This window comes from Scylla paramamosain, chromosome 2 (assembly GCF_035594125.1).
Source record: "Scylla paramamosain isolate STU-SP2022 chromosome 2, ASM3559412v1, whole genome shotgun sequence".
Lineage (NCBI taxonomy): Eukaryota > Metazoa > Arthropoda > Malacostraca > Decapoda > Portunidae > Scylla > Scylla paramamosain.
The window spans coordinates 26,008,049-26,019,316 of record NC_087152.1 but is presented as its reverse complement, the minus strand read 5'-3'; the positions used below and the strand labels follow the sequence as shown (position 1 = coordinate 26,019,316).

General features: G+C 37.8%; 1 protein-coding gene across 1 annotated transcript in view; it reads left to right on the top strand.

The window, feature by feature from the left end:
• The window catches only part of LOC135112285 (large neutral amino acids transporter small subunit 1-like), a 32,464-nt gene that overhangs the window by 17,632 nt on the left and 3,564 nt on the right, over positions 1–11,268 (top strand). Inside the window, exons 3-9 of the mRNA XM_064026591.1 lie at positions 2,666–2,908; positions 3,822–4,044; positions 4,472–4,587; positions 6,020–6,133; positions 6,668–6,812; positions 7,604–7,727; positions 8,188–8,291. Coding sequence (XP_063882661.1) covers positions 2,666–2,908; positions 3,822–4,044; positions 4,472–4,587; positions 6,020–6,133; positions 6,668–6,812; positions 7,604–7,727; positions 8,188–8,291 — 1,069 coding nt within the window. The remainder of the gene's footprint in view (positions 1–2,665; positions 2,909–3,821; positions 4,045–4,471; positions 4,588–6,019; positions 6,134–6,667; positions 6,813–7,603; positions 7,728–8,187; positions 8,292–11,268) is intronic.

Sequence of the window (11,268 nt, the reverse complement as noted above, 5' to 3'; positions counted from 1 at the left end):
ATGAAGACAGCCCCGTACATGACAGTAATTCTTAGCTACAGGAAAACGGCGTGGGAAAAAAAAGAAAAAAAAATCCTTCATTGTTGTTGGCGTTCTGTGGCAACAACCAAGACTCCACCGCCATGTCGTGCTGCTGCTTACAAGTTCACCAGATTACTTCCTTCCTCCTTGTCACTCTTACTTTCCTTATATTTTGCTTCTTCCCTGCCACTTACTTCCACCAGCTGGCTACCATCACCGCCATCCTGCCTCCCTCCTTCTGTCGCGCCTCAGCTTCACCACGCCTCCCGCGCCAGTTGACCTCATTTGTCTGCATGAACCAAGTGGTGCCTGCAGGTGGGCGAGGGTTGGGTGGGGGACTAGGGACGTCTTACTCTCCCCTCCCCCTCCGCCTTCATAGATTATGGAAGGCGTTTTTTTTTTTTTTAAGAGTTTCGTTGCGGTTGTTATCTGAGGCCTGGAACACGACGCGACGCTCTGATTGGCCGATTGCCCTTGTTTTTGCCGGGAAATCTGACGCAGCTGTGGTGCTGAGCGGATGTCACACAGCTGAGTTTAGTCCACACTTGCTCGCCTTGTTCCGGTGGCTCGGCCTTGAGCACGGACTCTAAAACCATGGTACAATTTGGCCGGTATTCTAAAACGCTTTGCTTTCTCACCACGGACTATTTTTAAAGGCCACAGATGATTAGCTGGGTCCTCAAGAGTGTTTTTTTTTTCCTGTTTATAGCGTAAAAATCCCGTTAGTATCTCACTATAACTATAAAAACACTTAAAAATCCGTGTCACTTCAACTAGAGCCTTTTGAATGTCGTTGAGGTGCGGCACAAAAGGGTTTCTGAATACGGTCTATTCGCGTGGTGGTGCTGGTGTCACGTGACAGACAGGACAGCGGGGCTTTCTTCCGCACTGAACAATGGAACAACAGCCAGCAGAATTATACCAAATTTTATTGTAACATGCTCTCCTTCATCGTAATTTTACCTACAATTGCGTTTCGCCTGGCGTAACAGTGGCGTGGGGACTGCAGCACAGGACACAGGAATGGCTCTGTGCGGTCCTCAAAGTGACCACAAGTCAACACCTCACTCACGGCGGCGATGTCATGTCAATAATTGTGATTTCAGTGCATAAGACCACATATTAAAACAGTTTCTGCGCTGCACCTCCACTACTTTCAAAAGACTCTAGTTGAAGTTACACGGGTTTTTAAGGATACTGGCTATGGTTTTAGTGACAGAATAACAAGATTTCCACATTATTAACAGGAGAAAGAATTTTTTGTAACCTTTGAAAATAGTCGTGGTGAAAGAACAGAGCGTTTCTGAACACGGGCCACAGATCTCCCCAGCACGTAATTATTGCCCTAGAGATAAATGTAGCCTTCTGTAAGTAACTGTCACTGAATCTGGACGCGTCATGTGGTTAGTAAGACCATCGTCATCATCCAAATAACACATAATTATAGCAGGATCTAATCTATCAACCGTAATTTTGTTTCTGCTGAGAAGCGTACAGTGTGCCTGGATGAGTGTGCCGCCCCTGCCACCGTCGCCACCGCCCGCCACACAAGTCTGCGGGAGTGAGTGGACGCGGTTCGATCTGTCTGGGCAGCGAGCGCAGATCAGCCTATACATACAAACGAGAGACGTAAACCTTTCCCGCTAACATTCTTCCCTCATTCTTTTCTTATCGTTTAGTGTTTCATTATTTACTTATTTATTCATCCACTCATTCATTCATTCATTCAATCATACATTCATTTATTATTTTTACATTTTACGTCTTGTCATGATTCAGTCTGTTATTATAGTTCTTCGTGACGTTAACTTTGTTATTGATGGCGTTGCCTTTCCCCTGACGCATTCTTATATCAAACACGCACGGCAATAAGCAAAACATACAATGCTGCCTAGTACATATCCTTATAATGGTCCGTATTCTGAAACGCTTTGCTTTCTCACCACGACTATTTTTCAAAGGCCACAGAGATGATTAACCGGATTCTCAAGACTCCTGTCAGTAATGTAGAAATCTTATTCATCTGTCAATAGAACCGTAAAAAACACCATTAAAAAATCGTGGATCATCAACAACCAGAGTCTTTTGAAAGTAGTGGAGGTGCGGCGCAGAAGTGTTTCAGAATATAGTCCCGTCTTGAAATAGATTTAGAAAAGAGATAAGAAAAATGGTTCTCAAATAGAGTGGTAGATGAACTGAATGGACCCAATTGAGTCATTAGGGAGCTTTAAAAGATTAGATGAATTTATGGAGAGGTGGAAATAAGTAGGGTTTTTTTTTCTTACAAGGACTGCGACGTGTATAGGCCTGATGGCATCTTGCAACTTCCTTTGTTTTCTTTTGTTCTCAATGTGCCGTCTTCTCTCTAGGTCCAATCTCACCAACTAACTCTGCGACGCTGCCTCGTATTCAGAAACGCTTTTGCTTTCTCACCACGACTATTTTCAAAAGCCACAGAGATGTTTAGCCGGATTCTCAAGGCTGTTTTTCCTGTTGATAGTGTAGAAATATTGTTAATCTAGAGCCCTAGAAACACCCTTGGAAACCCGTATAGCTTCAACTACAGACCTTTAAAACTAGTCAGCATGCGGACTGAAATGTTTCAAAATATGGACCATAACTTATTCTGCGTCTTTTCCCCCAGGTCCATTCTCACCACCACCACCATCTCCACCGACACCACCGACACCACCAGCATGCCGGCCAAGCACGTGCCCACCAGCGACACCACGGAGGCCCTCACGGCGGAGCTGTGAGCCCATGACTCCCAAGGAGGAGAGGCCACCTGGGGAGGTGGGCGAGGATGAAACGCAAAAGACACAGCTCAAGAAGGAACTCGGCTTGCTGGAGGGCGTGGCCATCATCCTTGGCATCATTGTGGGCTCAGGTGTGTGTGTGTGTGTGTGTGCGTGTGTGTGTGTGTGTGTACCAAATTGTTTTTGCATTTTCTCATTTTTGCAATCCTTTTTATTAATATTGTTTTATTTTTATTCTTGTGTATATTTTTGTTTTGGCTTGTTATTATTATTATTTTATTATTATTATTATTATTATTATTATTATTACTATTATTATTATTATTGTTATTATTATAATTATTATTGTTGTTGTTGTTGTTATTGTTGTTGTTTTCACACGAATCTGTATGGTACAGTAGTCTATGTATGTGTATATTCTGGAAAGCTAAATATTATCAGATTTTCTTCTCTTTTTTCTTTTGAGTTCTCTTGATGATGTAACAAATAATAATAATAATAATAATAATAATAATAATAATAATAATAATAATAACAATAATAATAATAATAATAAATAATAATAATAATAATAATAATAATAATAATAATAATAATAATAATAATAATAATAATAATAATAATAAAATAGTAATAAAATTTTATAATAAACATCTTGAGAGACAAAAATATACAAGGGAAAAGCATAATGATATAATGTAATGCTATAATGTAAAAAAATTGTAAACACCAGTACCAATACTAATTATCAGAAAATAGCAAAAGTAATACTAACTGTAGCAATGTGTGTGTGTGTGTGTGTGTGTGTGTGTGTGTGTGTGTCTGTGCATAGCAGATGTGAAAATGTTAACACAGTAATTATCAAGGTCTCTCTCTCTCTCTCTCTCTCTCTCTCTCTCTCTCTCTCTCTCTCTCGCTCTCTCTCTCTCTCTCTCTCTCTCTCTCTCTCTCTCTCTCTCTCTCTCTCTCTCTCTCTCTCTCTCTCTCTCTCTCTCTCTCTCTCTCTCTCTCTCTCTCTCTCTCTCTCTCTCTCTCTCTCTGCAGGCATCTTCATCTCGCCCAAGGGAGTGCTGAGGGAGACAGGCAGCGTGGGCATGTCGCTGGTGGTGTGGGTGATGTGTGGCCTCATGTCGCTGGTGGGCGCGCTATGCTATGCAGAGCTGGGCACATCCATACCAAAATCAGGCGGAGACTATGCGTACATTAATGCTGGCTTTGGCTCCCTCCCTGCCTTCCTTTTCCTCTGGGCTGCCAACCTCATCTTTGTGTAAAGTTAAGTTTGTTGTGCAAGTGTTCAAGTGGTGGCCATCATGTCTTTATAAGTGCATAAGGGTTTTGCCATCTTACTAATATCTTACTTGATCTTAATACTTAGTGCTGTGATAACTTTACACTGAAAACTGTAACTTAATGCTCATCTAGAACATTTCACATTCCTTAGTTCACTGTTATATTATCAAAGCTTTGGCCTTCTCTCTGTAATGTGTTGCTATACTGGTACAGTGCCTGTGTCCCTCTTACTTGATCTTAGTACTTATTAATGCCATGATAACTATGCACACTGTATAACCTTAATGTTCACCTCCCATTCAAGCACCCAAAACTGTACATATTCCTTAGTTCACTGGCATATTGCTAATGCTTTGGTCTTCTTCAATAGTGTGTGCTGTACTGATGCCTCTGTCCCTCTCCAGGCCCACCACCAATGCCATCATGGCGCTGCCCTTTGCCAAGTATGTGATTCAACCGTTCTTCCCCAACTGTGACCTGCCAGACGATGTTGTGCGGCTCATTGCAGCACTGTCCATATGTGAGTGATGCTTTGGTCCTAGAGCACACACACACACACACACACACACACACACACACACACACAAAGAGTACAAAGAGTAGTCACTATGATGGTTCCGGAGTTGAGTAAGTTGACCTTTGAAGAGAGATTAAGAATGCTGGAAATTCCTATCCTTGAAAATAGGAGACAGAGAGGGGATTTAATAAACATCTATAGAATGATAAATGGTATGAAAAATATGAACAAAGAATGTTTTATAACTTTAGACACACAGAGTACAAGGGGACACAGTAAGAAATTGAAGAAGTAAGAAGTTGAAGAACTATTGAAGAGACATCAAAAAGTATAGTTTTCCTCACAGAAGTGTGAACAAATGGAATGAACTCAGTGAAGATGTTGTCAATGCAATAATTGTGTAGGAGTACATAGATACACCATTAGAAGTTCGAAGTAGGTTCCAGTAATGCGGTTTGCACCTCGTTGGGTACTGCCACGGTCTCGGTCATTCGGCTGACTGGACGCCTACCGAAAACACCACACACTCACGCCTGCAGTGGTTTTCCTTTATTGTGATTTAAGCACCACCTGGAGTTTGGGTAAGCTCTTTGTATTATGATGGTATTGTGATTATGATATATTTATTTAATATCAACTTTGATGAACATGTAAGTGTATGTGATTACAGTTAAAAGTATTTGGGTGATCTTGTTAAGTACTTATTGTGAATGTACCTTGTTGGTTATATTTGATAGAAACATGATTTTCTATGGAGTTGGATCAGTATAACATTTCCAGACCATGTTTATATTATAACTTGTGATGTGTCCGCTAAATTCGTGTAGGATTTCGTATTCACTTAATTGGTTGTTGGCAGGCCTCTGTTGTATACTTGCTGTGACCGTGTCTGGGGAATCTAACTGCGCCTGTGAACAGCGCCCGCAAATAAACTCACGGCACCTGTCTGGAAGTTTCTGTACCAATCCCCGCTCTACAACTGTCCATGCTTTTAAGACCAAACTGGATATATACAGAGATAGGATACTATGAGATTACTCCCCTCCCATAAACCACAACTAGGTAAACTAGGTAAACACACACACACACACACACACACACACACACACATTGTTTTATTTATTTTTTTTTTTTTTTTCATTCTTATAATTCCAGCATCTTTTCATCTTTAGATATATAGATATTTTTTTTACTGCACCAAGAAAAATATATACAGTATATACACATTATAGGTTGTGGTCCATCAAAAAACACATTAAAAAGGTTTTGACCAGTTCTTATGCTTTTATAAGTATTACATCATACAGAGTTTCTTTTGACAGATTTACTATATTATGTATATTATGGTTCTCTGTAATAATGAAAGTCATTGTTTATTATTTCTGTTTAGAGTTGTGTAGTTTTTTAATATTTGACTGTCACTGTGTCCTGACAGCACTGAATTGCTGGAATGTACGAGTCACCACCAAGCTGCAGGATTTCTTCATGGTGACCAAGATTGGTGCATTGCTCATTGTCATCATTGCTGGCATCGTCCACCTTTGCATGGGTGAGTGAACAAGTGAGCCAGTGAGTGAGTGAGTGAATGTGTCTTTAGCAGCGTTGCCTTTCACTGCAATGCCATCAGCCAGTCAGTCAGTCAGGTGTCAGTCTACATTATATTAATTTTGGGGAGTCTTGTATCCCATAGCTATTAAGTATATTTAAAAGACTGATGTTTACTTTATTTTTTGTAGGGATAGAACAAAATCATGTGTGTCTGAGACCTCACATAGCAAGTTTGATTGATCCTGTTGTGAAATCTTGTTAATTGTAGTAGCACACCAATCTAATCATTCTTTAGTGCCTTCAGTTATATGTGTTCATGTTTCCTATGGCTTTCTATTTTAACCCTTGTTTAAGTCTTGTTAGTAAGCCATTTTTATGCATAGAACTTTGCCTTATTGTGCTTTTGTTGATTCTTTACAGTCAAGATGTGAAAAATCCAAGTTCCAGAACACATTAAAAATTCTTAATAGTCTTTCTGAAGTACACAAAAAAAAAAAAAATCTACATCATAATAATCTTCACCTCCACTTTTCAGGCAACACTGGAAACTTCCACAACTCCTTCCAGGGCACCAGCACTGAGCCAGGCGAGATAGCTGTCTCCTTCTACTCAGGCATATTTTCCTATGCTGGATGGAACTACCTCAACTTCATGACGGAGGAGCTGAAGAACCCATTTGTGTGAGTACCGTCTCTCCCTCACTTGGCACCACACTGCCACTCACACCAGCTGGTTTGTAGGCCTTGGCTCAAGCTTTACTGTGACAAGACACAAACACAAGGCAAAGCAGGACTGACTGTGAGGTGCTTCCCTTATGGTCCAAGCAGTAAAAACTTGTCCTTTTGGGTTGTCAGATTTGGGTTCAAGCTCTAGTCAGGTTTACCTCGCTCATTTATGATAGATTAATTTCTTGCTGTTTTGTAATGGAGAGCATACTTCTTTGTAGAGTTGTGACAGAATGGTCTATCTTTTTAAGCATATACCTTTGCTTTTTATCTGTTATCTATAAATCGTGATATGTGAATCATCTCTTTCCATTTTGGACTTGTATATTTTGCAAATGATCTATATGTCTTTGTACCAAATTAACATGCCACTTAAAGGTATCATGAATGCAAATTACCTTTCTGTTTTTGTATTATTTTGATTTCTTTGTTGGAGTGACAAATATTGTTTCATTGGTTACAGTGTTTTCCTCATAAAGTATTTTTGTTCCTTCCTTGGATTCTGTATAACTATTTTTGTATAAATTTATGTGAAGGAAATAGTAATATCTTGTTCACATTATAGGTTTTCTATATATTACATCTTCACAAGAAATAATTAAGAACAGCTTCACTAGAATATGAGCAACATTGTGAAGGTTATGTCCTGTTAGTACATAATTAATTTTGAGAAATACAAGGAGCTCAATGATCAGATATCACCACCAGTCACCACCAGTCCTGTTAACATCACACCCTGCCCACAGTAACCTGCCCCGGGCCATCTACATCTCCCTGCCACTGGTGACGCTGGTCTACGTGATGGCCAGTGTTGCCTGCCTGGCTGTGCTCTCCCCTGTCGACATGCTGGCCTCTGATGCCATTGCTGTTGTGAGTACACCATTGACAGCTTCCATGAGTAATTTGCATTGTGTTGTTGATGGCACCATGTGACTGTTGTGGCACAAGTGATAGATAAGTTAGTCAGATCATTCAGTAATTACTCTTATAGAGAATGTAATTATAGCAGACATTGCTCTGACTTTTCTAGTGTTTTGAGTCCATTCTTTAAACTTTACAATTATATGCAATAGCTTAGATATTTTGGTTCTCCTATTACCATACCACAGTGTATTTATGTTAGAGGAAAAGACAATAATCAGGAATTATCATTAATATTAAATTTGGCTTATCTAGCAGCTGCAGACTTCAAGCATTATATAATATGAAAATTACTTACCTTTCTAAATTTTCTCCCCATTGTTTTTTGATAATTTTATCCCACGCTATCCAAGCTAATGGTCAGTGTTACAGAACATAACCTTAGTTGTTGTTGTTGCCTTGATGACAGACCTTTGCTGACCGTCTAATGGGCAGCGGCAGCTGGGTGATGCCCTTGCTGGTGGCCCTCTCAGCCTTTGGTGGTCTCTCAGTGCACATCATGACTTCCTCCAGGTGGGTGTTGCTCCTGCTAGCCTTTCAGATCTATTTTCATCTGTTCACCACCTATTTTGTTTGTTGATGTAATATATATATAATTTTCCCAGCTGATTCATCACTCTTCCTGACCACCTGCTCTTAGATAGGGAAAACTAGCTAAATCCCACTACATCTCGGGCTATTTATCTCTATACCAGGCTTGTTTTATCCTTCAGGGTAGATAGGCAAGGCAAGGCATCAACATCAGGGTCTGGAGAAAATTTAACTGCTCTTCCTCTCATACACTTGACTCATCATAACCACAAATGCATACTACTTCACTTCAGGATTGTCTAGCTCTTTTTGACTGAGGAATTTAGGCTTTCTTAATTCAAAACACAATTAAGAAAACTAAGAGAACTTGTAAAAGAAGCCATCAGGCCTACATGTGGCAGTCCATGCAGGGAACATACTGACACATCTATTTCTATCTTTCATTGTCATCCATCAATTATAAGAAACATAAGAAAATTCTCTCTCTCTCTCTCTCTCTCTCTCTCTCTCTCTCTCTCTCTCTCTCTCTCTCTCTCTCTCTCTCTCTCTCTCTCTCTCTCTCTCTCTCTCTCTCTCTCTCTCTCTCTCTCTCTCTCATTAAAAATGGTAATTTAGATTTGGGTCAATCTGTGAAAATACAAATAAGAAACAAATGCAAACACACACAAATGTACAAATTTGATTTTGGCTACCTTCTGTTCATTCATCTCCCTTTCCCCTTGTTTCTCCACCTTTTTATTTTTTGTTTGAGAGAGAGAGAGAGAGAGAGAGAGAGAGAGAGAGAGAGAGAGAGAGAGAGAGAGAGAGAGAGAGAGAGAGAGAGAGAATTTTCTTATGTTTCTTATAATTGATGGATGACAATGAAAGATAGAAATAGATGTGTCAGTATGTTCCCTGCATGGACTGCCACATGTAGGCCTGATGGCTTCTTTTACAAGTTCTCTTAGTTTTCTTAATTGTGTTTTGAATTAAGAAAGCCTAAATTCCTCAGTCAAAAAGAGCTAGACAATCCTGAAGTGAAGTAGTATGCATTTGTGGTTATGATGAGTCAAGTGTATGAGAGGAAGAGCAGTTAAATTTTCTCCAGACCCTGATGTTGATGCCTTGCCTTGCCTATCTACCCTGAAGGATCACACGTCCTTCACATTCATCAACAGCTTTTCATACTTTTTGTTGTTGTTTATAGATAAATGCTCTATGATCGACACTGACCCTTTTTTTCTTTTTTTTATCAAAATAAAAGAAAACATTTAAGAAAATATTTTTCATACGAATAAAAATGTTTTCTAATAATTATTCTCATAATTATTAATTTTACGACGACTTGTTAAAAAAGTAGTTATTGACAGACCTAGAAAAAATGCTCCCCTGCATGACGAACTACTTCAAACACTGACTGAATTAAAAGGTTGAAGAGTTATGTTGCAATTAGCAAGACCATCTTCTATTTTACATATTTTTATTTTTCTATTTTTTTCTTTTTCATAAATCTGGTTGTAACTCTTCATGAACATGTTTCACGACAGTACGCATCTACACAAAAAGTATCATTAAGCTACAGTGATATTTAGTGACGTGAAAATAATACGGGGAAATACCCCAACTTTACACCTACTATTATGGGCCCTCGTGGCCCAGTGGGTAGAGTGATGGACTTTGGAGTTTTGAGTGAGGGACGCCGGGGTTCAAACCCCACTCAGAACTCACAAGAAACTTCAAGGGCATCCTCTCCATCGCCACGTGTGCCTAACAAGCACACAACACCACGTGGTGATGGAGCTTCGTCACCACGTGTGCCTAACAAACACACAATAGGTGACGGAGCTGCCCACGGGAGGTGAGAGAGCAACACCTCCCTGTGCCCCTCCACGGGAGGTGAGAGCTGCAAGGGACACTATATTATCAAATAATTATATTATTTTTATTATACCCATGATTAAATACTTCTACTACCCATTAATACTTCTACTACCACTACTACTGCTACTACCACTACCACTACTACTACCATGTTTACAACCACCCTCGCTAGAGGTAGGGTAGATGATTTTTCTTTTTTCTTTATATTTTTTTCACATATGAATCCGTTATTTTACTGCTTATTTTCTTCTACCTACTCGCCTCTAGCGAGGGTGGTTGTAAACATAGTAGTAGTAGTAGTGGTAGTAGAAGTATTAATGGTTATAATAATAATAATATTATTATCATATATATATATATATATATATATATATATATATATATATATATATATATATATATATATATATATATATATGATAATAATATTATTATTATTATATATTATATATAATATATTATATATAATATTAATAATATAATATATAATAATATATAATATATAATAATATAATATATATATTATATATATATATATATATATATATATATATATATATATATATATATATATATATATATATATATATATATATATATATATATACTTAATTTTATTACAGTATATTTATTTCATTTTTACTTTCATTAGTTTTTTATTTTTCTTTCCTTCTTTCTTTATTTATTTTTGTTTATTTATTTATTTATTTCATTTTTTATTGATTTATTTTTTTTTTTTGCACATACTTCCTAAATAATTTTTGTTGAAGTTGATTTTTTCTTTCTTTTTTCTTCATTTCATTCTCTTGAACAAATTGTATTTTTCTCTCTTATATAAATATTTTATTTTTACTATATATTTATTTTTTCATGCTTTTTTATTTACTTTTTTTTTGTTCTCTTCGAGAAATTGTCATTTTCACATATGCATTCATTATTTTACTACACTTTTCTTTTTTTTTCCCTTTTAATTTCTTTGCATGTTTTTTTTTCCAAAGAAATAATGTTGTTAGTGCATGAAAAACAAGACACTAATTTGTTTTGTTAAAATACTTTTATCCTCTTCATCATGTTAAGTTTTTCACACATACGTCCATAA